General features: G+C 38.5%; 1 protein-coding gene across 1 annotated transcript in view; it reads left to right on the top strand.

Annotated features, from left to right (window-relative positions):
- GRM1 (glutamate metabotropic receptor 1) overlaps positions 1-25,754 on the top strand; it is a 178,588-nt gene that overhangs the window by 21,089 nt on the left and 131,745 nt on the right. The window contains 1 exon segment of the mRNA XM_030945154.1: positions 14,048-14,297. Coding sequence (XP_030801014.1) covers positions 14,048-14,297 — 250 coding nt within the window.

The raw sequence follows: 25,754 nt of genomic DNA, 5'->3' as shown, positions 1-25,754 counted from the left end.
TGCCTTTGTGCGTTTAAACATGGCCCTGCTGTACTGCTGTATCTGCTGGAAATACAGTCCTCTTGATTCTGTACAGGTAACACGCACCCAAGGAATAGATAGAGAAATGCTGGAACCAAGAGAGGCAAAAGTGAGAAGATGAGTGCTGCTGATATTTATTAGAATCTCCAAACGTACACAACCTTCATCCTTTGGCCTCCCCCTGCATCAAGTTGCAGCAGCATTTTTTAAATTGTCAGAAATAGGAGTCCCAACTCCCTGTTCTGTTTTTGCACTTATATATGCATGCGAACTAAGATTCAATAAGTTAAATCTGCATCCTCAAAACAGTAGATTTTTGTCCTCACTCTGTCATTTAACGTGCTTTCCGACAGCTTATAAATAGTCAGGTTATCAAAGCTGAAAATTGAGGTCTGCCTAACGCATCTCCTTCTCATAATATGTTGATATGCATAACCATATGCTTTTCTGATTATATTAAAACCTGGACAGATGTATAGGATAAGATTGTAGTTCATTTGGAAATACCACAGCAATGTGAGATATGTTTTTGAGGAAAAGCTAATCTTAGACACAAGAACTCGTACACATAAAATATGAAACCCAATTGTTGTTATGTAGGAGGGAGGACTGTAGAAAAGTCTAACAAATGTACTTTAAGCGAATACAAATTCTGTCCATAATTTTGAAGTTTGTTGTTGCCAACAATTTTGCAGGAAAGGGCTTGCTAATGGTTGTGCCAGTAATTCCTGTCGTCAGGCTGACATTTCAAGAGCAGCCTTCTGCATTTGTATTCACCCTCCCAGACACATCAAAAGCACATTCACACCCTCCCCTCAGCCCCGCACCTGGGAAAGGGCTGCAGTGGCAGTGGAAGAGAGGCCATTGTGTTACTCAGTCATCCCAGACAGCCTTTGGGGGCATCCTTTGCTCTCCACGTGGGAGAGCAACAGCTTGGAATGAGTTGCAATGCATTGCTCATGGAATTGGTTCATGATGCATACATGAAGGAGTTTCTTATCTTCTTATCTGGGTAACCATCCTCGAGGGGTTTAAACTGAATCCATGAAGCAAGTAGGCTGAAATCTGTGACAACAATTTGTGTATGGTTTTAGACTGACAGTCTTTTCTCTCTCCCTTCCCCACTGATGTTTCATCTGTGCAATCAGGAAGACTTGAACTGAATCCTGATTATACCAAAGGAAATGAGCAGTGGCTAATTTCAGTATTACCTTCTGAGGCTCAAACAGTCTCAAAGGAGACAGAGAAAAAATTGCATTCAGACCATATTTTAAACAAAAACACCGTTCACTATTTTTGAACACATAGATGGTGAAAATATACCAGCATTTTAGAAACAGAGAAACACTATTGAAAAGGAAACTGCTTAATGCATTCTGCACCTTCTGAGGGAATCCCTGTCATGTAAATGGGATCTACCCAGTCCCTGAGCATCTCTGCTCTCACGTAGTGCACACTCACAGATGTCCCAAAATTCCCTATTCCAAGCAGCTGTGGGTTTGTTTCTTTATGCAATTACATACAGAAACATCACTCTTTTAATCCAATTAATCATAGAGTCTAACAGGACAGTACTCTTCAGAATAGAGTAAGACAAACCTCATTTCATTAAAGGTGTTCTATAAGATCACAGTATCATTATCAGCTCCTCAAAGGACAAATACACGCAAACCATACAAACAAATGATTCAATTGCATGGAAAAAAGGGAAAACATTTACAATTAATAAAAGGGACATATCAGTGCCATCCAAAGTACCATGTGACTTGTATATCTCTTAGTTACATCCTAAGAAAAATCATTACTTTCTTTCCACAACAGTGGGGGAAGCATAAGTATTTTCCAGGCTATTTTGATGAAATCTTGGTTCCATATTAACAGTCATCAAATCTAACCAATATTATGGAGGAAAGGAGATTATGTGAGACTTCTATATAAGACTAACAGATCTTATTTTAAGTCCCAGAAATACTTTGTTGGAGAGAGAGAGGTTTTGTGAAACCTCAGTAGTATACAGAATTTGCATTGGCCTTTGCACTGCTGATTTTTTTTTCTCTAAGAAGACCTATTTTTCCTCTCCATCTATTTAACATTTTTATGAAACTTTTATGAGCTTGCTGTCATAAGGACCCTCTCTGTTCTTTTGGTTTTCTTTTCTTTTAACACTTGGCCAACCTAACGCCTGCTTAATACCAATTTGTGTTACTGAAGGTTAATGGTAATTACTTTAATTTGAAGAGAAAGTGAACTCTTTTTTTTTCCTGAAAAAATAAAGGAAAAGAAAGGAACAAAGAAAGAAATTATAAAGTGTCCAGTATAATAGAAACTGAAAAATTGTTTAATTTTATCTCACATGTGTTTTCTCTCAGCACCAATTCACTCATTTATATTTGGATTAGATACAAGAAGCTGATGATATTTGGCCTGAAAACATTCTATATATCTGAAAGATTCAGCATCTTCTCACTCATTCTTTCTTACATCTAGTCACAGAACATCATGTTATTTCATATCAGAGGCAGGTTAGTGATGTCTGGTTATACAGTGCCAAAATGGAACTTGTAGTATCTTGTGCTTTTGGATCAGAGAGAGAGAGAAAGAAATAGGAAAAGCAGAAGGAAGGTGGGAGAGAGAATGAAAAAAAGTGACAGAGAGAAGATTAAGTAGAAAGATATTCACTGCCCTTGTGGATCCACCAGTCCTCTTCTTCTGGTCCTCTTGGTGGTGGGGGTCCCACGAAACATGCAGTACATTCAGATATCCATGGGAAGATGCCAAGCACTTCCTCTGCACTGGCAAGTTCTACACTGTCTTTTGCAACACACTCTGGATCTGTGGAAGGCCTTAGGAATGAGTCTAGCAAGTGCTTCTGCGGTCTTTGATTATTTATGACTCTTAAAACAAGACACCTGCCTCTCATGTGAATGTCCTGTGTGAATGTGACATTCCCAGTGGCTGGAGGAGCTTTACAACTGAGTTTTACAACTGAGCCAGTTTGTATGAGGGAAGACTCTGCAAGGTCTGCTTCTTCTCTGGCTTGTAGCCTCTGGTGATGGGTGTTCAACCCCTCTGTATGAGAGGTTTTGCCATCATACACAAAAACTCTTCTCCTCCCCCTTGGGTGGCAGGGAGAGTGTGCAAACCTGGCCTCAGCAAATGAGTCTGTGGACTATGGCCTGCCTACCCGAAACCCAGCCAGAGCTGATTTTCAGCACAGCTGCTGCGTTTGGCTTACCTTGTGGATACAGTCTGCTCCTTCAGCTTTGTTTACTCCTCCTCAGACCAGAGATAATTGGACAATAGTGCTGCCTTTATTTTATCTTGAGTTCCCATCAGGTAAGCTCACAGTCCAAATTCCCCAAATCCAGGAGGCATATTTGGGGCAGGATGGTGGTGACAGTGATGGTGAGAGGGTGGGCATTGATGGTAGCAGCCTCTTAATACAGTTTGCCCAAAGCCCTTTGGTGATCTTGTTAGTGATCTTGAATAGTGCTCAAGGCAATTATGATTTTTAAGTCTCTTATATATGCCCATGGTGCCAGTTAGTGCTTTAGGGATGGATTTTCTGACACTCCTGGTGGTAGAAGTACATCTGTTGAACTGCTATATACTTCATTGTCAAAAATAGATTTGTTGCTGTTGCGAAATATATGGAATGTTTTAGTGTGCAGATCAGACCTAGCACATGTCATAAGATCAAGAGGCATCTATGTCGATCATTTATTGATTCAGTCATGGCAGAAATATTGAACACAATGAAAATCACTCTTTGATGAATACCTTCATCAAAATTCCTGGCACACAGGGGGCTCTGCTGTTTCCCAATGCTGGAGCAACCACATGGAATGGCTGAGGAGTCCCCCATAATGTTTTTGCCATGAAGTTCACATCTGAACAGCTGCAGATGTATTTTTCCTGGCTCTGAGATGTGAGATCAGAGCCAGTCATGTCAATGCTGCCCTTTGACCACTGTCAAGGCCAAAAGCTTTGCTTCACTGTCAGCGGGGTGCCAAAGCTGAGGCCAGCAGGCCACCCAAGTCTGTATTTCACTCTGCCACCTCACAGCCTGCTTTGGCAGTGGCTGACACTGTTCCTGGAGAGCTTGTACACAGCCAGCTGCGCAAGCACGGCCGCCTTGCCCTCAGTGGCTGCTGCTTTTGGATGTGCTCAATGCATGCACGGCCTCAGCCTCTCTCCTCCATGTCTCACCTGCCTCTGCTCCATCTGTGGGCATGCCTCCCCTTGCTCTCCTTCTCCTTCTCATCCTGGCTTCCCCTCCCAACAGCCAGGACCTGGTGAGGTGGAGGATCCTGCCCTGCCATCAGCCTGCCCTGGGAGCAAGGGTGGCTCAGCTGCCAGGCTGCCACAGCCCCATCCAGGGCCAGCATGGCTGCTCTGCTGGCTCCACCCTGTCTCAGGACATGGCGCCAGCGCCAGCTGCCCTTGGCCACCTTGCTGGTGCCTGGTTTCTCTGTGGGCTTTGGCCCTCCGAGGGACAATTTGGGAAAAGACAAGGTGCTGGGAGCAAGCAGGGCTTGTCCAGCTTCCCTGGTACATCCGGGGCCTGCAGGTGTTTTGTGGGCCTTTGACGGAGGGCCGCTCCTTGCCCTCAGTGCGTTTTACCAGGAGCATTTATTTGAGGACAGAGCAGCTGAAGCCATGATGCAATGACATGCCTGGGTTCAGGTTGTTTTGAGCTGAGAACAGAAGGGTGCCGGGATCTTCTGGATGGCAGTACAACTTGTAAGTACCCAAAAGCCATTCCTCAGGATCTATCTGTAAGCTCTGGCTGTAGAGAAGGCCAAACTTCAGAGCCTGAAATGTTTGGAAAAAAAGTATTTTCAGTATTTTCACCTTTCTCCATGATTTGTCTTTTTTTTTCTATTTCTTAGCCCAGCCCAGATCCTTCTGTTTTCCCTCTATCGAGCAATTTTACAGGTCTGTGTAGCAGCACTGCCCTCATCTCCTCAAGGATGCTTTCAGAACTGCATCAGGAGTGCTGCAAGGGCCTCCTGCCAATCCTGAGGCCTCCCCCATTAGTTCCTGGAGCACAGGAGGTGGCCTGAGAGCATTCCTGAATGTGGACATGGGTAGGGGTGTGGGAGGACTCAACCTGTCCAAGGTGTCATCCCTGGGGTGTAGCCTTGCAGAGCTGCACAGGTGCAGTATCTCACTATCTCACATGTTCAGGCTTATCACTTTCTCTTACTTGCATGTAGCCATTTTTTTCTACCTCTCAAGACTGCCCTTCCAGAGTTCATTCTTTTATACTACCTCTGTGGGAGCTGTGTAAAGTAAACTAGTAATTTGTTCTTTACTTGTGGTAATTCAGATTTTACATTAATTTCTTGTACTAGCTCTGCCTGTATTCCCAACATTAAATCAGCTTTTCATATGCAGATACTACAATAGCCTTTGGGAAAAGGTATTTCAAATGTTTCACCATTCAGCAGCAGACATGACATTCAACACTGTGTAACTCAAACATTTATATTGTGTCAATCCTTGCAGTTATCAACTCAATTGGAAATGCTGGTATGATTATCTCTCCTCAACTTTATAACTGAGAGTACCTTTTACACTCAGGATTTGAATTTGTTTGTTGTTTTGAATTTATTTCACATAATATTATGAAATTATATTCATTTTCATCAAAACTTTTAATAGACATGTACACCAAGGCAGTCACTGTTTTTCTTAAACATATTTAATTTAAACCACAATTATTTTTACAATAACATAATATTCTTCTGAATAATAAGACTACAGTGTTCAGGGATTTGATAAAGCATACATCAAAATGTTTATCTTCTGGTTTGTAAAAATTGGAGGATTCTATTCCAATTAGATAACACAGTTTCTCTTGCGATGGATAGCATAAGATTAGGTATAGTTTTTTAGGCAAAAGACTAAAATTTATCAGTTATATGTTATTTGGGATGCAATGTAATTCACAATTCACATCTAGAGCTGTGACTCACATGAACAGAATGTATCAGTGTCTAACAATTATATGTAAGCTAAAATTGCCTTAAAGGTCATGAACTTTTAGCTCTGGAGTTGCAGTTCAGTAGCTTTTTGGACTTTTTTTTAATGATGTGTGTTAACAGCCAGTGAAGAATAAAATTTAATAGTTCATTTGTCTCAAAACTTAAAAAACATCCCATAGTTTTGCCACTGAAATCGCACTTCAGTGGGAAGAGGAAACTCCTCTTTCGCAAGAAAATGAGTACAAAATACTCCTAAAAAATAACCTCATTTCTAACATCCTTTCCAGATACCTCCTGAAGTCATTGATAGTGTGGGTTATTGGGAAGTGGTCATAATATTGCTGACTCTTTATGGAGCATTTCATGATGCTTGGCCTTCTAAATGCCAGCCCATAAAAACATAAAGTTTGTGAATATCTTGGGTCACTAAAATAAAATAGCCATCTTTAACTCTCAAAATTTTAAGGAAAGGCCAGAAACCGATTGCTATGTGTCCTCAGGTTCAGAAAGCAGATAACCAGTAGAAATATGATTTTAAATTTTCATTAATTCCTTTATGTTCAAACCCTCATAGTAGGGTACTTGTATGCATGATTTTTGATTGCTCAAGGTTTTAAATCTTGTGCTTGAATGTGAGTTAACCTAATTGAAAAACTGTCAAAGCATGTGCAGAGCTGAGGATATGCTTCTTTCCTTCTTGAAATTTCTGCTCATATTTAAAAAAAGGGAATATTGTTCTCCTACTTTGATGTCACTTCTGGGTATCCTTGCTATAAATAGTTTTGTAAATGATTTTACTAAGTGTAATATTCACAGCAAGCTTAAACCAAAAAGAGATTATTATAAGAGTTGAAACTTTATTCTTACATTTTCTTTCCCCAGACTCATCAAGAAACACACACAAAAAAGTGTGAGACTTTTTTCTACTGATTCCAACCAAGAGAACCAACCAACACTTAATGCTAGGCATTACTAGATTAATGTTAATATTTTCTGAAGAAAACTGGAAGCCCCTTGCTGATAAGTCATGAACAGAAAGATGAAATTCAGCAAGCAAATTTGTTACAAGTAGTGTGTGTCAGCTAGGTTTGGAGCTGAAATAGCTTCATTAGAATATAAACCTCTCAAACTCCTCGATAGATACATAATAAATAATCACTGGGTGTATGCTTTGAATACATTTAGGGAAAAAACGCCACGATACCACATTTTGGCATTTGTCTTATTAGGGAAGTGTCATTTAGCATTAGTAGTCTCATTACTTCAGGCTGACTTCACCTGTGGCTGTATTTCTGACAAGAATATCAAGTAGTTGTTCAAGATATTGCACCTGCTGCTTTCAGGATGAAGGCTTAAATATAACCACTTTACTGAGTGGCAAAATTGTACCTTTTTCTGTGTCTTCTTTACTGAGGTAACACATCATTGTGGTGAGCTATTGGCAAAATGTACTTTGTAATTAGTGACAAGAACTAACCTAGCATTTAATAAAATTATGTAAGTTTTCTTGTTTGAAATATAATCTCATTTCTCTAAATATGTTAGGCACAGTGTATTGGTTAATGGATGTAATAATCATCTAATTCACAATTTCAGTTTTTCTTTAAAAAAAAATCCCTTGTACTCAATTTTGGTTAGGAAAAACTAGGAAATGAAAAAAAGACAGTCTGGTCTTAACAGCTCACTTTCTGCATTTCTAGAAGGGCCTGAAGAAAACAGGCTGTAAGCACAGATGGCTGAGATCTGTGGTGTACTAAAGATGATTCAGTTCATTCATTTAACATATCCTTCTGGCCTTTGTAAGGCTAGAGTGCAGTTGCTTGGAAAGAATCCAGAAAACTTTCCTAAGCTTAAATGAAGATAGAGTGCTTTCAGTGTACTTTCAATTTCTAATAATGAGTTTTGTTCTCCATAGCTAAAAGATGGTAAGGCCTCCATCCAATACAAAGTCCTTTTGACAATGTCAAAGATAAACATCAAGGGAAATGTAAGGGAAACACTGACTTCCAGAGAGCCATGGGTTGGTCTGGAAAGGAAGATGATAGTGATAAGGAGGACTTTGGTGCTGATGCGTGGTAGCAGGCTAAAAGCAACTTTAGAACTGAGGAGATAGGCAGCTGGACCCAGTCTAAGAGGTAGGACGCAGTAACCAATCCAGCTGGCCTTCAGTAGAGGGGAAAACCTCTAGTGAGTAGCAGTGATGTTCAACCTGTATCAAACTGTCCTTAAGGGGCAGTGTTTGCAGGACTTGTTTCTGTCTTCAAAGCCACTGTACATGGAGAAATCGAAATAGCCACTTCAGCATTCTTTATAAAGCAGCTTTTGGCCTATTACTTCCTCTGTAAACCACTTAGAATGAAGGAAGTGGTAGAGGTTTTCCTTTTAAGCTTTGCAGTTTGACTGAGATTCTAGGTCAAGTGAAGTTTGTAATTTTGATGTTTTCTCTGCTGTTTTGTCCTGACTGGTAACAGAATCAGAGCCCACATCCACACAGAATTCTACTAATTCTAAAATAGCCAGTACTTTAGGGTTTGTGAAGTACCCTTGTAGGCTACTTTCTTTGAAGTTGTCCCTTAAAGATACCTGAGGTGAAATTTACTGAGCAAAGGAAGCTTTCTCAATGTAATTTTCTATCTGAACCCTGAAAAGAAATTCTGTGGTAAAGGGCTTTAGGCAGCATAGTCAACATTAGGTGAAGAGAGTTCACTGAAAAAGAAAAAACAAATCCTACTTGGAATAACTTATAACTGGTAAAATGTAGCCCCTCCTGACATCAGTAGGATAGCGTTGAAAAAGATATTCTGGGGAAACATGGAAGTGTTGGATCCTTGCCCTTTTCCCAGTGACAAAGTCTGGCAGAGGCTGCAAGTGTCAGTTTGATGGCCTGGGAAGCTGTGTGCCAGCAGGGCTGCTTTCTATGAACACAGCATTTAAGTCTGGGATAGACCACAATAAGATACACTGGCAGATCCTTTTCTACAACTTTTCTGGGTTTTTGTCAGTCTGGTACCTTCAGGGAATAAATATGGACTTTGGCTTTTATTTGTAACTCTCCCAGTTGAAGGTGTGATGCACGCGGTTGAATTATTACAGCTTAGAAAATGACTACTTGTCATTTCAGATTCATTAGCTGATTCTGTATGCGCTCCCAACTTGTTACTAACACACTAGCTTAAATCTGATGCCTGAAATTTTTTTTAGTTTGTAATCGACTAACAGTATATACAGGATTATTTAATATGGTACTTGTAACAAATCCATTAAAAGTAGAGAATTCAATTTTTTTTTCTTGTTTACTGACCCTACTCAAAGATGCTCCTGTGGCATAGGGAGTCATACCATATTATAGAAAACTGATGCTCTTTCTGCCTATTTTTCTTTTCTGTTCAGTGGTCCCAAACTTTGCTGTCTTTTCAGATTTGCATTTGACTGCTGTATAGTTACTGTCTTATCTAATATTATCACTAGTTTTTACAAATTACTTACTGCAATATGCCAGGGACTAACTTGACAATCAGATCATGTCCTTGCTCTGCTTTTCCCAAATAATTTGCCTTTGCAGAAGCGAAGATTTAAAAAAGTTATTACTTGCTCGTATGTCATGCAGTCCTTTTGTTCTCATGTTGTTTTCTCTGCCAAAAAGTAGTTAATTAGTTGAGTAAAAAAGATGTCTTGCAGTGAATCAATACTGAACAATGAAACAGACTTCATACCTCCAGCAAGGTATTTACAAGCCTGGGAGAGGTGGAAAAACAGATCATAACATTAAGAGAGAAAAGAAGAGGACAAAAAAATAGTTTCTCACTTGTTAATTTGAAAAGGGGAACTTTCTTGCCATATATGACTTGCCTCTGTAGCACCCTGCAGTGAAACTGGAGTTTGTGGTTTTCTTATTTGGTGCATTACCTTTGTTGTGTGTTTGCAGGGTATATGGGAGTTTTTGTGTGTTCACTTTTGATCCAGGTTGTGGTTTGTTGTCATCTTATTGCAAAAGTCCCATACCTTCTTAGTGATTTCTCATGGGCATCTCCTCACCCAGCTAACCCACTCTTTTTTAGCACTTGTCTTCTTATTGGACACAGCTGAGGCCTGTTAAGGGCAGGCCTGTTCCTAATCTTTGGTGATTAGTACAGCTGCAGCTTCTCAGAGGTGAGATTACCTTTTGCACTATCTTTATTTTCTTACATTCTATCCTACCACAGTGGTTGTCATGGTTTAGAGGAATAAATGCAGCAAAAAAGCCCCTAGTGGTGAACAGGTGACTTCACCTGAAGAGATTACTCATGGCTGAGGTGGGTAAAGTAGCTCTTGCTCCCTACCTTTTGTCATTTTAAGTGCGTTGGAGCATTCTTCCAGGCAGAGCTCTCTGCTGAGGGCTTTTGTCAGTTTTGTAGGTGTCTCTCTAAATGGGTCTTAAAAATGTAGTTCGTGTTTCCTAATGATACTTAAAGCAGATCAAGAAAGAACAGTCTCAGTCCTTCTCTTCAGCATTATGGCCTATAAGATTTTTTTAAAATGGTGATTAGCCTATATTTCAAGGAAATGTTCTGTTCAGTTCAAATACGAATGATTCATATTTCCTTATGTTATTGCCCAAATAAATCAATGGCTGATTTCATGCAAATATAGAGATTAAGTGGGACACATTTTTTTGTTTTCAAGCCCCCTGAAAACACAACACACTATTATATGGCTTGGGAAGACCCACACAGACATTCTATGCATCCCTTAAGAAAACAGTCTCCAGGATTCTCATAAGCACCTCACTGCTGAGCTGTTTCTGCTCCATTTCATAAACGAAAAACAAATGGTTCTCTTGATAAAGAGAATGGGGACAAATTTGCCAAACAGCTGTAATAAAGAAAAAGAACATAAACCTTTTTAGATGGAGCTCATGGGTTCTGCTCCCCACACGACTAAAGTGTTAATACAACCGAAGAGTGCTAGTTTCAGTATAGCTGTGGCACAAATGTAATACTTACTGGCTCACAGGAGCAATTTATGAAACTGAATCTTTTTGTTAGTTTCTTCTTTTGTATGTCTTCTGTTGATCAAGATAACATCTCTGATTTTTACAACAGCATCCTAATGTTTTTATTAAGATATTTAAGGCATGTAATGCAAAGAGTGAGAATAATTACCACTATATGTAACTCTCAGCAGTATCTTTAGATACGCGGATCCCTCTCAGAAATGGCCTTATCTTGAATTTCTTCAGTGGTGAAGCAAAGCTTCCTTTGGCACCGAAAGACAAGTGTTATAAAAATCCTCTTAGTAAAATTGCAGTCATATCAGGCTTAGAATTTACCTTTATACTGCTGTACAGACTCTGAATGAAGCATATAAGGAAAATGTGTGATTTTTTGATTAGGGTACAAGTTGAACAGACCTTAAAAAAGGTTAAAAAATGGCAAAGGCTGTTTGAGTCCCAGTTATAGGGCTCAAAGAATGTTACTGTCTCACCTAGTTTTGGGTAGAGGTCAAAAAGAAAATACCAATAATAATTATTTTGCCTTTCACAGCTGATCCTGGTAGCAAAAGGTAGTTTCAGACAAGATTAGATCTTTTATTCAGTGGCTCTTTCAAAGGAAGACTGGTCTTAGCCTGGGGCCCTGATGTAACTCTTCACTGCCTACAATCAGGAAGAGATTTCTTTCATTACAGGTTTCCCCTCTCAGCTGTCTGAGTGTGGATTGAAATGGATGTACCCACCAAGCTGGTACAGATGGCTGTGTTCTTGGCTATTGCACAGAATTAATTGGTGTTTTCTATTCCATATATGCCCTTACATTGTCCATACCTCGGTAGCTGAGTGCATTGAACAATCTGTGTAGCATATGTCACACGTTCTTTTTCTCTCTGATCTTTTTCCCTGGAGGAAAGACGTGCAGCATGTTGTCTTGCTATGGGAGCATGGCAAACAGATTTTAAGAGAACATCCAGGGTCACCAAGTCTCGTCTCTGGTTGTTGCAGAAACCTGCTTTACATAATGCTCTTGTGAGCTGAGCAAGCTCCAGTCAAACATCAGACTTCTTTGTGCTGCTACTGGACAGCTGTTATGCTACTTTCATATAAAGATTGGAAATCTTTCCTTTAGAGCTGCAGATTTTCTGCCTTGTTTTTTGCCCATTCCATCTTGTGTTCATGTTGTTCTTGATCTCAATTAGCTTTTTCCCTTCTAGGACTCTCACACTCCCTGAATTTATAGACACCAATCTTTCTCTTAGCATATGTTTTGGTAGGCTGTTGTACTGTTAGTATGGATTTGACTATGTTTGAGATAATTGTTACTTCATCAAAATTAAATCTGAGAAAAATCATTCCAAATGGATTTAATTTTTCATTTCTTGCAACCATTAACTTGAACTACAGCAAAATCAGTTCTTTACTGACGTATGACAAAACCCTTCCTTAAAGTTTGGGTAAGAAACCTGCTAATATGCGCTGCCCAAACATCTAGTAGGATTCAGTTTAGTCTCCTATCCCTCCTTAGGTAGGACTTTAAGAATAACCCTAATGGTTGGTGAGTTCCCACCAGGCACAGATCTTCCTCTCTTCCCCACACCCATGTAGGACTGCTGCTCTGGAGTACCTCTGGCTCGCAGAAAAAAAAAGCAGAATTGACCTGATTGCTGAATATGATGTTGAGTCACAGGCTAGAAAAGAGGCCATTCTGCTGTGCTTCAAATTTATGAGAAACTAGGGCAGCTCAGTGCAAAGGGCTGAGGAACTTCAGTTTTGTGTTTGACACTAGACCTGTCAGGTTTGTCTGCAACTTAGTGTGACAATGACTGTCATAGTGTGTCTGCATAGTGTTGATCCGTGGCAAATGATCCATGTTTTTGGAAAAGTGCACATATTTCTACTGGGTTTATACAGAATGCCTGAACTGTCTCCTGCTGCATTTTCTTTCTGATGGCTAAACTTTTGAGGAGTTTTTTTTTTTTTTTTTTTTTTTTTTTGTGAAGAAATTTAGCCTTATTCGGAAGTTTCTCTCTTTGCAATTTGCTGTTTCAAACAGTTGCTGGAAACGGGGAAGTGGGATCTCTTCAATCACCCCTTGCTTGAAAAGATTGGGGTCTTAGAAGTGATCAGCATATCTGATTTTACTCCCTCATTAGATGAAAGAAACATTATGGATATGGATAACATCAAATTAATTATTCTCTTTTTGAAACATTTCTTGTTACTGTTAATAGACATGTTTTTTTTTTTAATCCATCTGTTCCTCTTATGTGATGGGTGTTCATCATAAGTCCTGTGCTCATGTCAAGCATAAAATATTCAAAGAAAACTTGGGGTTTCACCTGTCTCCATAGCAGAAGGCACTCTGAGTTTTGTAAAACTGTTTTGGCTTGCTGAATGTATAAATGTGAATTTGAGAATCAGTTTTTATACATATCTTGGACCACACCGTTCAACTATTTCTGCCTTGGAAAGGGTTATTTCTGAAGCTCTTTCAGGTAGAAAGTCTCCTATCCTAAAAGACACGTCATCAAGCCTAAATTTTAGCTGTCATGAACATTGCTTGGTCAAATTAATGTGACTTTGAAAATGTTACCAGATCAGTGTGTTTTAAACGCGCATCCATCTTTCATTCACTTTTGTGAACATGGACTGCATGTTATGCAGACAGCTTGGAATTAAATCCTTTTTTCCTTTTCCTATTATTGTTTTCCTAAATTAGATCAGCCGTGGGTTTTGCCATAGAAATGTTAATAAAACTTCACTCTTACTGTCTGATCTGTCTCCTTTTCTACCTATCCATTCCTTGTTTAACATCCCCTTTACTCTCCATTGTTAAGTCAAAGTAAGAAAATAAACTTGCAGTCTCCAGTTCTGTTAAGACCTACTGATACATGGATATCCTGTTGCTCCACTGAACTCTGAGCACATTCACTTTGATGGATCTCTTTTGCTCTTCCTACTGCTAATGCTGCTTGAGAGAGAGGGAAAATTTTGGAGAGGGAAACTATCACTTTCCCATCACAATTCAACTGATTAAATGCATGATATAATCTTTTTTTTTTAATAGGAAATTATGGGGAAAGTGGAATGGAAGCCTTCAAAGAGTTGGCTGCCCAAGAGGGTCTCTGCATTGCTCACTCTGACAAGATCTACAGCAACGCCGGCGAGAAGAGCTTTGACCGCCTGCTGCGCAAGCTGCGGGAGAGGTTGCCCAAGGCCAGAGTGGTGGTGTGCTTCTGCGAGGGAATGACCGTCAGGGGCATCCTCATCGCCATGCGCCGCCTGGGGGTGCTTGGGGAGTTCCTGCTCATTGGAAGGTAAGGCTCTGAGTGTGCTTTCTCTGCCTGTCCTCTCCCTCTCCTCCTGCAGACAGGCCTTTGATTTCAGAACTGTGCAGCTTAGGCTACCGTGTTTCCATATTTTATTGTCTATGGCATGAAAAGACGTGGCAAGATGGTAGAGCAGATTCTCAGGAAGGAGATGTGAAGATGTATGCCAGCTTGATCAGTGGTGATAGTTTTTGCTGAACTAAATATTAATTAATAACTTTTTTATATGGATAGATGACATTACTGATTTTGTGCTTTTGCACACCCTAGAGGAATGTTTCCTAGACAGATTTTTAGGCCTGAAGTAGGGAGTGAAGAATTCTAGTCTGTATGTGATCTGTGGTATTTAACAACATTTTATGTGTTTGAGTAATGATGACCCCTCATAATTTGAAACTCCAATTACCAAGTGTTTTTGATTACTGGAATGTTTTTTCAGTCTCATGATTATAACCTTGCATTCTCAGTTGTATATTTTGCTGTGATCTTTGCTGTTGAAAGCTGGGGCACTTATATTATGCAGGCTGGTTTGGTTTTTAAACATCAGAATTGCTGATGGCTAAATGAGTATGTATGTGTGTTTTTATTTCACCAGAGTAACAGTGCAGGTATGTGTTGGACAGAAGAAGGCTGTTTTTATCAAAATGAGAATGGTTGCTTTGCTCTACTAGAGTTTATCTTTGTAGGTAATCACTGAAATATAGTACATTTAGTTCTATCATGTATTTTATCCACATTTTCATTTTTTGTGATATTTCTTATTTTCAGGCTTCTTTGACTTTCACCTTGATTTCTGCAGTGTCTTTGTCCATTTTTCTGTCTCGATGAACATTGCTCAAATGATGAGGATGGATATTTTCTGTCTTCTGTGTTGGATTGATAATGTCTGCTTTAGTCCTTCTATTTACTCTCTGTTTCTTTATTTGTAATTTTAACGTTCCTTGAAGGAATGTTTAAATTAATTATTTCAAGGCCTTTGTCAGTTGTTTCCATGCCTACTTAGCTTCTGCTGTCATTTGATCCTGACTTCTATTTGTCCCGTTCTTTCCCTAAAGTCTTTGTGTCTGTGTTTGTGACTGAGATCCTCTCCTTTTGCTCTGTGCTGTGGTATTGTCTTCCCCTGCCCGTATTGCTCCTCAAAACCCACAGTTATGATTTCTACAAGTCAGATACCTACTCTGGCCTAAGGACTAGACTGAAAGCATTAAGTCAATTTTGTCAATTTTTTGTTGTGTTCTTGTTTGCTATCTATTTGAAGCTGAGGTTCTAGAGTATCTCCAGAAGGTTGTGCAGATAAGATGTAGCACACTTGGACAACTGTCAGCACTAAAATAAAACAAAGAGACTGTATTGAAAATGGTGTGTTTCAGATTGTGCACGTGCAAATGCACATTTAGTTCAAGTGCATCATTTAGTTTGCATCAGTTGAAATGAATAATGGAAGGCTTTGGGAGTGACATGTTTTATGTATGGGTTTTCAGTGAATAGAAGAAACTGAATATAATAAAATTATTCTCAGTGACAGCATCCCTGGCCTTTTGGTAAACACCCTGAAGCTTTGGGCAATACTGTGCTTTCTTCATGTATTGTCACTGTAGCTGTGTCTCATTGTTCACTGATTTTGTTGCTTCCTTTTGATGCTGATCATACTGAGAAGCAAATAAATTAAACCTCCTACATTAAGCCAGAAACCTTGGTTTCCTATTAGACCACTCAATCTCCTACTCCTTGGATGTGCAGAATATTTAAGCTTTAAATTTTGACTTTGAGCTCTTACCAAACACTGGTCCATAAATTTCAGTTGTTTTTCTTAGAATTTGTCCAACAGTGTAGTTTTGAGCTTTTTGTCAGAAATGCCCACCTATTAAATGGAATAATGGAATTTCTTTGGAAATCACTATGTATTTTTCAGATAGATTTTCACATACCCTTCCTTATACTGGTAGTTGAGTATGGGAGACTCCTTTTAGGGCTGAATGGGTTCTGTCAGTTGTAAAACAGGCTGGTTATTCCTTTGCATAGTCTAGATTGTGCACGACAGCTGGTTGAAATAAAAAGTATTATAGGGTTTGCACATGTTCTTATGTGCTTGCAGAACTAAAAGAAAAGAAATTTTCTTTGAATTGTCTTAATTAAGTGATTTTAAAAAATGGCAAATTAGCAAACTTGTGAATAAGTAAGTTGCAGTGGAACTGCAGAGCTATGAATTTGGTCATCTATATACAAACAGGAACCAAGGCACACATTAGTGTTACTTTGATGTGCTATTCAGTCTTTTTTATTCAAGTACCCAGCTAAGCAAAAAACTAAGAGCCTTTTAAGAACATTCTTTTAATTGAGGGAAGTGAGAGTGAATGAGAAATCAAGATTTTTTTTCAATAATAAGCTAAACAAAGCCTTTAGTTTACCCACAGGTTTATTATCAGCCACATTTTATCAACCCCACACTCTGCTCTGACTCACTGTGAAGAGGGAGCCTTTGCAAAGGAACACCTGGCTAAATAGTTCTCTTCCTGCTGCATCTTCAATACTGCTATTTGTCAAAGTAGACAGGAACAGCTTAGCTTAACTAAATTCATGCTATCAGAAAGAGAGCTGGGAACTAAATTTGACTTCTCTTTAATCCTAAGTTCAGTCTCCTTTACTACTGGAAGTGGTAATTTGTTATTTTAGTGAGAAGGGAATTCCTCTCTCTGAATCTGGAGGGAGCTGGAATTAAAACTGTACAATAGATGAGGTTACAATCCTGCCTGAGGCCGAATGGCAGACATTCTGAAATTGATACTGTTGAAATGTAGCAGAGAATCAGTGAGAAAATTTATTAAACTATGAAATGATGATAAATTTTAAAAGAGACTGATAATGAAAGGGAAAGAAGGCAAAACTTGGTCATGGCTTTTTGTATAAAAAGAAATAATAGAATAGAATTGGAGTAAGCAAAGGCAAAAATTATGCAGAAAATTTAACTATACTCTTAAGGGAGTTCAGGTGATAGCTCTTTTAGCAGAAATTAGTTTTGATGTGAAGAGATTTTGTAGGAAGATGCTCAACCTCATGTGTCTAATCATGTTTATGCAGGCCACTGGGTTTTATATTACTTAATAAGCATCAATTAGATTTTGTGAGAATTTTGCAAGATTGATGAATGTCCTATATATCCCTTGAGATTATGCATCAAGAAAAGGTGTGTAACTGACTTTTCAGCATCTGTATTGGTAATGCAAAGCAGATGATAAACAAATGGAAATAACCAGTTTTAAGAGATGCTCTGAGGTCATTGGAGAAGAGAATTTTTTAGATGAATAGCTGGAAATTAAAATGCTCTTTCACAATTTGTTCTCAAACTCCAACACTCAATGGTTTGTGTAAAAGTATGAGGAACTTTACAGAGGAAGGGTTGTGTTAGTGCACATGCTGGTTTTCAGTACAGTCCTTTGTCAAGGACTAGGTACTGCTTTACTTCTGTAGGCTTTCTGATGCTTTACAGTTTCCATTAATGCTGCTGTATGGGCTGTTGTAGAAGTATAAAATTTAAGTGTCAGTAGAGCGATCTCTCAAAGTTTGAATGCTTAGCAGTGAAGGTATGGTTGTGTAGCCACATTTCTCTTCACAGAGAAAAGCAAGGCACAACTTCCCAAGGATATTCTGGGATTCATATTCTCCGAACCTCAGAGAAAGGAAAAACAATTCTTCTCATTTGCTGCCCCTGTGTTTGTGACAAAGTAGAATGCAATATGAACATTGTTTACCCAAGGTGATGGTTTTTTGTTTCCTTGGCCTATCAGGGTGTGTGTGCGTGTGTCGGGACTGTCAGCAGACAGTCACGAGATGCTGTGCAGTGGAGTTGAGTTGAGTGCTTGGCAGATTCAGTTTAGATGTAATGTAATATAATATAGAATAATATAGTATATTAAAGTAATTCATTAGCCTTCTGATAAGATGGAGTCAGATGCATCATTTCCTCCCCTATTGGGTACCCTGATTTTCTGATATAGTTGGATTCTCTGCTGTCAACCCATTTTGAAGGGCAAGTCTGTTCTTTCTATGTACCTACTAAAACTCATTTAGCATAGGATGATGGAACTTTCAGAGTACCTACTGCGGTGAAATTTTTTCTGACTGCTCCCCCTTCAAAAGCCAATATAAATAATGGTTTTGGCATTTAAATTCACACTTTCTAGAATATTGACAAATATTTTAGTAAGTGTAAACTCTTTGGTCCTATTATCTGATATTGCTGATAGGTGGAACTTGATTCCATCCAAGTGGAAGAGTAAACAACTTGTTGGTGAATTGACAGAGAAATGTGACCTGATCAATCCCTGGGCAGCAGGTTGTGTGGAAGGATTTTGGCAGATGCCTAGGGTAGATATCACCTTCCAAGGTTCAGGATTTTATGGCGGAACACACATGTAATCCCACTGAACTGGTACAGCATTTGACCGAGGAATGCTTTGCCTATCCCAATCAGACCCCTCAGTTCCTTAGCACTGAGACTATTGAGCCTTTTTCAGCTCCATCACAGCAGAGGAAGGAGAGCCTCTGTGCTTGAGGACACCATGGCTAAGGCAGGCACCCACACCCTATGCACAATAATCACTCCAGCTGTCAAAAAGTGGTAGCAGAGATTGACAGGTCCATAACATCATTTAGTGAGGAAGGAGAAAGAATCTGGTGAGGAAGCTGGCCTTTCTGCAAGGAAGAAGGAGAAGGAAGCGACCAAAGTTTCTGTCTGTTTGAATCTATTTTAATTGGCAATAAATTGTTTTAATTTGCCCCAAGTTGGGTCTCTTGCCTGTATGGTAATCTCCCTTTCTGTATTTTAACTTATAAGATTTTTTTTATCTCTGTTTTCTACCTTTGTTCTGTTCAGTAGGGTAGCTGACAAGTGACTGGATGAGCATTTGGCTGCTGACCAAGGTTACAGATGACACAGCTTGCAGTGCCAAAAGCATGATGTTATGTATTTCTCTTTCATTCAGCTCTGACATCACAAATAACATAAGAGTATCACAAATACCACCTCACATATGTGGCTAAGGAGACCACCTACCTCCTGCTCCCTGTTGAGTCCCTGGTGCCAGTGGCTCATGCATTACTTATCGAATGACTGAGAATTTTCAACTGTTGATAGAATATTCTTCATAAAGGAGATGACCATCAGAGGATATGACTGTTCTTTAAAATTTTACTAGCTGGAAAAAAGATGCTGTACTCTGCTCTCCAATGCACCATGTCTTCATCACATGGGCTGCCCCATATTTATGAAAAATCAATGAGAAATGTCCACATTCTCCCAAAGCAGCTGAAATGTTTTGCAGGGCCAATGTGTTTAATTCCATTAAGGAAAAAAAATTGCTATTTTTAGGTACTTCAGAGATTAAAAAGAAATCAGTAAGAACCAACAATATGTTGTCAGTGGTGGGAAAAACCCTGCCTTGTGCTAGCACAGATTATCTAGGATAGCTTTGGGCCTTATAAAACTGAAAAATATAGTAGATATGGTAGAGTGCTGCTCATAATACTGTTTTATGCCAGCTTGTTATGAATGGGAATGTGTTAAGAAAACTGGTAGTAATTTAGCACTGCCAAATATATATGATTGAACCCAAACTATTCATATTCCACGTGCAGTTCTTTGAGAGGGGAGTCTGGGTGGTAAAACTCAGTGGTTTAAAAGTACAAAGTAAAGATAAGAAGACAATTGTCATGCTGAAAACAAAAAGAAAAATAGTAATTTAACACCCAAAGGTTTACTTTCCATGCATTTTGCTACAGGAAAGGGGATTGTTTTTTCTTCCTGGTACCTCCATGACCAAAGATGTTTAGAATGACTACTTTTAATGTTTCTGTTGTTGTTGACACTCCAAGCTAATGGAAGACTGTGTTTAAATAAGCGGTTAGATTTAATCAGAGGTTTAACTGGGTTTGGATTCAAATTCCTGGATTAAAAATGAGGTAGATTCTGTGAAATGCTGAAATAAGTAATTATCATTTTTCAAATCCTTTCAGAGTCTAACTGAAGTTGACATTTAAGCAAAGTATTGTCAATTAAGATAGTCCCACCTGGCAACATCAGACCATTTCTTGAACACTATCAAAGTTTGTAATGGGATCCACTGCTAACTTTAAAGTCTGAGACCTCAGAGTGTGTCCCTAGAAAATTTTATATCTTATTCATGGTTTATTTAGTAGTTGCAGTCTATCACCTGTTTACTATGACAAGAATTTATAATCTATGTGGATGAAAACAGGATTACGTGATGCAAGAAGACTGAGCAAGCATATGTTGTTTACCCTGTAAACTACAATAACATCAATCCATGTTAAAATGGGATTGCATATTAAGTGCCAATTAAATAGCAATATATTTGAGCAGAACTGCATTTTGAGTCTTAATAAAAAAGGCAATGCTCACTTTTACAGAGACAAAAAATACAAAAAGAATACATATATTTTATGGTAAGTGGGATTTATGTATTCCCGTGGCCAATTTTTAAAATATGGGGGGGGTGTTCTTTTGTCTTTTTACTTCTTGCTTCTATGTGATGTGAGTTAAACAAGGCTTTGTATGTAACTAAACCTCTTTCATATGGGCAGAATTAGTTTTAAAAACATATATTAACCCTTAGCTGTTTCTGTGTATGCACTCAGTGTTTTAAATGAGGATGAAATGTACAGAAGTTCTCGGTAAGATATTGGTGTTTTGCAAATGATTATTAAAATACCAATTTAGAAGTTAAGATGTTTTAATAAAGTAAATGCTCAGTTTTTTAAAGTGATATGAAAGCTTGCTGGCTTGACAAACAGGATGTGAAAACCTGTTTTAAAGCAATATACACTGTTTAATGGTAGCCATTAACGTACCTTTTCCATAAACGAGAGAAAGTAAAGGACTGGTGGTTTTTTTGCTTCTGAAGATGTAATGGAATTGATTATCAAAGCAAAGGAATTGTATCTTTTACTTGCTTAAGTCACTGGAATAGGAGAGGAAACAAAAACATACAACTAAGTGTCTTAATAAAATTACCAAATGTTATGCTTGAATGATGGTAAAACTTGTGGAGAAAAAACCCTCAAATTTCTAGATTTCTTGTAACTTCTGGTATTCTAGTGCAGTTTATGCTTCTTACTTAGCAAAGGAAAGCTAGGGCTTGGTTCAGTGTTTTCAAATTGTCTTGGCATGGGTTCTGCAGGAAGAGTTATCTAAGCTAACAATATCCAAGTGAATGCAAAGAAAGACCAACCTTGGCAGAAATCATTTACCTTGAAGTTTTCTACAAAGGTTTCCAACCCTGAAAATGTGCAAAAGTTCAAGATCTGCTTGTTGTCTATGAGCTAGTATGGATGTTAGATAATTGAGTTATTAAGTAGTGCTGTGTGTTAACGGTTTATTTATTAGGCACTATATGTTTTATCATGCCCCTGCAGAAGACAGGACCTGGATGCCTACTTCTCACCTGGAAAATGATGTTGTACTTTTATGTGTTTATCATTCAACATATTGAATGATGTTATTTCAAGGGTTTTTGCATAATTTATGTAGGGCCAGACTTTGTTCTGCACATCTCTGTGAGGCTGAGGTTCTTCATAAATGGTTAAGAACCAAAGCAAAGTTTGTTTTTCTCACAGCAGTTAAAATAAGACCCTAATATTGTGAACTTTCAAATTTCTACAGTTTACTTTCAGTTCCTTTTGGTGTGCAAATAGAAATGAAACTTAAAGAAGTTCTGATAAAAAACATGAGCAAAACCCTCACTCAAAATATAAAACTATCATTTTTTGTAAGATTTGTTTTCTTAATTCTCAGCAGAAAATTAATCACCCTTTTAAAGAGGAAAAACAGAAATTTAAGATTAATCTTACCTGGAATAATCATAATATTTTAAATGAATTATTATTTAAGAATAATTATTTTCTTGTTTCTTGACATGTCTTGGTATAAAAATAGATTTTCCTCTTACAACATTGGAATATATTGTCAACTGTTAGTAACAGTTCCAGTCTTTGGATCACTAGAAGAGCATTGATAATAGGGTTTAATTATTGACTGAAGATGATAATTGCCTGAGCTATACCCATACAAGCAACTCTTATTTTGACAGGCACAAGCACACCAAGGGGAAAATAATTTATGTTGCAATTTAAGCACCTTTCTCCTGCATTCTCTAAAGGAGGGAATGAAAAGCTTTAGAGCTCCTTTGAATAATCAGTTGGCTGCACTTTCAGTGCAGAAACTTAGTGTTTGTTTAAACCTTTGGCTCATTAAGCAGAGGAGGTAAAATAAAGAGCAGGGTATGATGCTGTGGAGAAAGGCCATATATTTTTATCTATTGCCTGTTTTTCATTAATTTTTTCCTTCCTTTTACAAATGCCCTTAGCCTAATGGCCTTTGCTGGAGAACCCTGGTACATTTCCAAGGCTGGAAAATGTGCACAACTTTCATCAGTCTGAGGAGCTGAATTCATCTGAAGGAAGGCTAGCCCTGAAGCATCCTTATGAACATGCACTGTGAAAATTTTAGGTCATGCAAATGTTGTAATCTGGCAGCCAAATACATTATGTCTCAAAAGCAGAAATTAAAGTGACTACAGGCAATTGACCCATGTTGATAGATTCTTAGTCTGTTGGTTTTCTGCTGAATTTTTTAGCCATAAAAATCCTTTCAGTTTCTGAGGCACAGAGGGCTTTAGGACCCAATGATGTCAAGAATTTGTTTCACAAAGTCAAAGCTGGCTCCTTCATGCTTCACTATTGCCTTTTCAGCACCACCAGCCTGTTCTCCTATTGGGCTAAAAGACCGTGGACTTAAAGACTGGCCAGCTCTTGGCCACATATCATTCCAGTCTTTACTTACCTGCATCTTAGTTCAGTTATTTGCACCTCAGAGTGGGAGAATCAAAAGAAGAATTTTGCTTCAAAGTCTTGCAAATTCACTGCTGCCTGATAAGTGACCTGGCACTTATTTTAACTGACTTTAAACCACATGCATTATTCACTAGGAGCTATTTGTGGGTAAGCTTTGATACCTAGGGCTCATACCGTTATTTTCCATGCTGGTGATTTGGTTGTATTTATTAATTCTGTAGGGAGTCAGTTTTAAGGATTTTTTCTTCCTGGCCCTCTTTGAGGGTAATACTGGAAGGATGTAATGCAAATCAGAGCTAGAAAGAAAAATTCACTCCTGTTGTTTCACTTAATAGAAATGGAATGAGCTGTTTTCTTCTGCTTTGCAGAATCAAACTGAATTCCTTCTTTTCATTGCTAAGATGAGGCTTAAAATCATCTCTTGCATGTCAACATGAGGATCAGGAAAGCTGCATAATAGGTCAGATTTAAGCAATTCTGTATGCAGAAATAAGAATGTGAATGTGACTCCAGTTATGATTTCTGCTTATTTCTCATCACAGCAGGGTGAATCATTATGAGTTGCCATTTATAATCTATAAATTTTCTCTACGCTTCCTTTGGTGTACCTCTGAATGTACACTTTTAATTGCTTCCTTATTGTTATATATTACTTGCATTCTTCAGCTCCTTGCATACTGCATTTTGTTCCTTGCATCTTCATCCATTCTTTCCTGGTCTTTCTGCCCCATTTACACGAGTCTGGACTTTCTTGAACCCTCCAGCACCTGCTATTTTGTGTAGTAAAAAGTCTGTAGTGCTGGTGTAATTTCCTTTCTGTTAAGTCATTAAGAGTTTTAGCATTTCCCTAATCAGAAATGGAGATAAGCAAAACTTGCTCTTGAAAAATCTTACTCATATAAAGGAGATGCTTGAGGAACAGGTTAATTTCATGGCTTTTCTTTTGTGTTAGGCAGATGAGCACCCTACACCTAAAGCCATAATTAAATAAACCTACCAATTTAGGAATGATGTAGCCTCTTTTTGTTTGTAGATGTGCAACAAACAGTCAAAAAAAAGAGGCCCTCCCACTCAAAAGTAGCTATGCAGCTGTGTAAGACTGGCCCTTTTGTTGTTTTCAACTGTTCTTGATGGCACTCTGCGTTATTATTGCCATTAAAAATACAAGATGGAGTATTTGTAATCATATTAACCACTGTTGCCTTTACAGACCTGAAATACTGTAATTGACTTGAATCTGCTATTTTAAAACTAAGTTCTGAGGAGAGGCAATGGTATAAGAGAGAGAAACTAGGCCAGTGCTCTGACTTTGGATGTTGACAGCTGATCATTCTCAGAGTTGCAAGCTGCGTGCATTGGGAACTCACTAAGAGGTAGCATAATGTAAGCAAAAACCAAATGCCAAAGTCTGTTGGAAGCACCACTGCTAAGGCCAGTGCCCCGACTGGTTTCCAGTGGAACACCTAGAGTACAAGACTAGAGGTGTTAATCTGCTTGCATCTCAAAGGAATTGTCTCAGCAGGGTGATTACACCGTGTTTTAAATGAACCTTGAACAGCAATGGGGAGCTTGCAGCATTTACAAGACACTCTCCATTGTCTCTGAGTTTAATAAAAATAGAAGATAGAGCACAATGTTTCTCGAGAGGTCTATGTCCAAGTATGATTGATTTCTTTTATCTGTTTGCCATTATGTTTATAGGAAAACTTCTTAGATGGGGAGACAACTCAAGTAGTTGTACAACCAGCTATTCCAACAGGGTAACAATTGTAGTTTTAGAGAGATATAGGCAGAATTAAGAAGGATGAAAGATAAAAGGCTAAGAAAGGAGAAGAGGTAGCACTAAAATGTGAGAAAGAAAAACATCCATTATAGGAAGGCAAACAGAACGTGGAAGTGGGGGATGATGAGTTATAAAAGTCTGCCTGTAAGACAGAGATGAAGAGTGATAGAGGTTTGGCTACAGGCAATGATTATTTTTTTCTGATCTAGACTGAGATATGTTAAGATACGTGAAAAAGCAGAATTGTGATTCCAAACAGAAAAAATGGTGGACTACTAGCCCATTAGGCTTCCATTCAAGAATGCTTTTGCTGACCTGAACCTCTCCAGTAAAATATCAGGGACTGAATTCTGTCTTCATGCCGCTGTGAATCATGAGTCACACTCTGGACTCCTAAAGCAAGTGTGAAATAAGAATGTGTTCCTGATGTGAAGATCTTACCTGTTAGAAAGAGAAATATCCATCTATTCTAGGCCTGTGTTTGTCAGTGGTAAACATTGAGTGCCTGTGATTCAAATTAAGATCTTTACTCCTTTATTTTTTCCTCTGTGAAGCAATGTATCTCCTAGAATGTTGTCTGGCTATTTTGTTTTCAAACCAGGTGATTGATATTTCTTGTAATTTTCATCCTTGGTATAGAAATTCCAGATGTTGTTCTCATTTAGAACTTCCTAAGCTATTAACTTTGAGAAAAACTAAGTGGTGCCTGTGAGCTCCCAATATTAGTCTGAATATAAGAGAATGTCTTTGTACTTTACACCTGCTGGCTTTTAATTAAATCAAGTCTTTATAAT

This window comes from Camarhynchus parvulus, chromosome 3 (assembly GCF_901933205.1).
Source record: "Camarhynchus parvulus chromosome 3, STF_HiC, whole genome shotgun sequence".
NCBI classification, from domain to species: domain Eukaryota; kingdom Metazoa; phylum Chordata; class Aves; order Passeriformes; family Thraupidae; genus Camarhynchus; species Camarhynchus parvulus.
The sequence above is the reverse complement of the archived record's forward strand: the minus strand, read 5'-3'. Positions and strand labels throughout refer to the sequence as shown.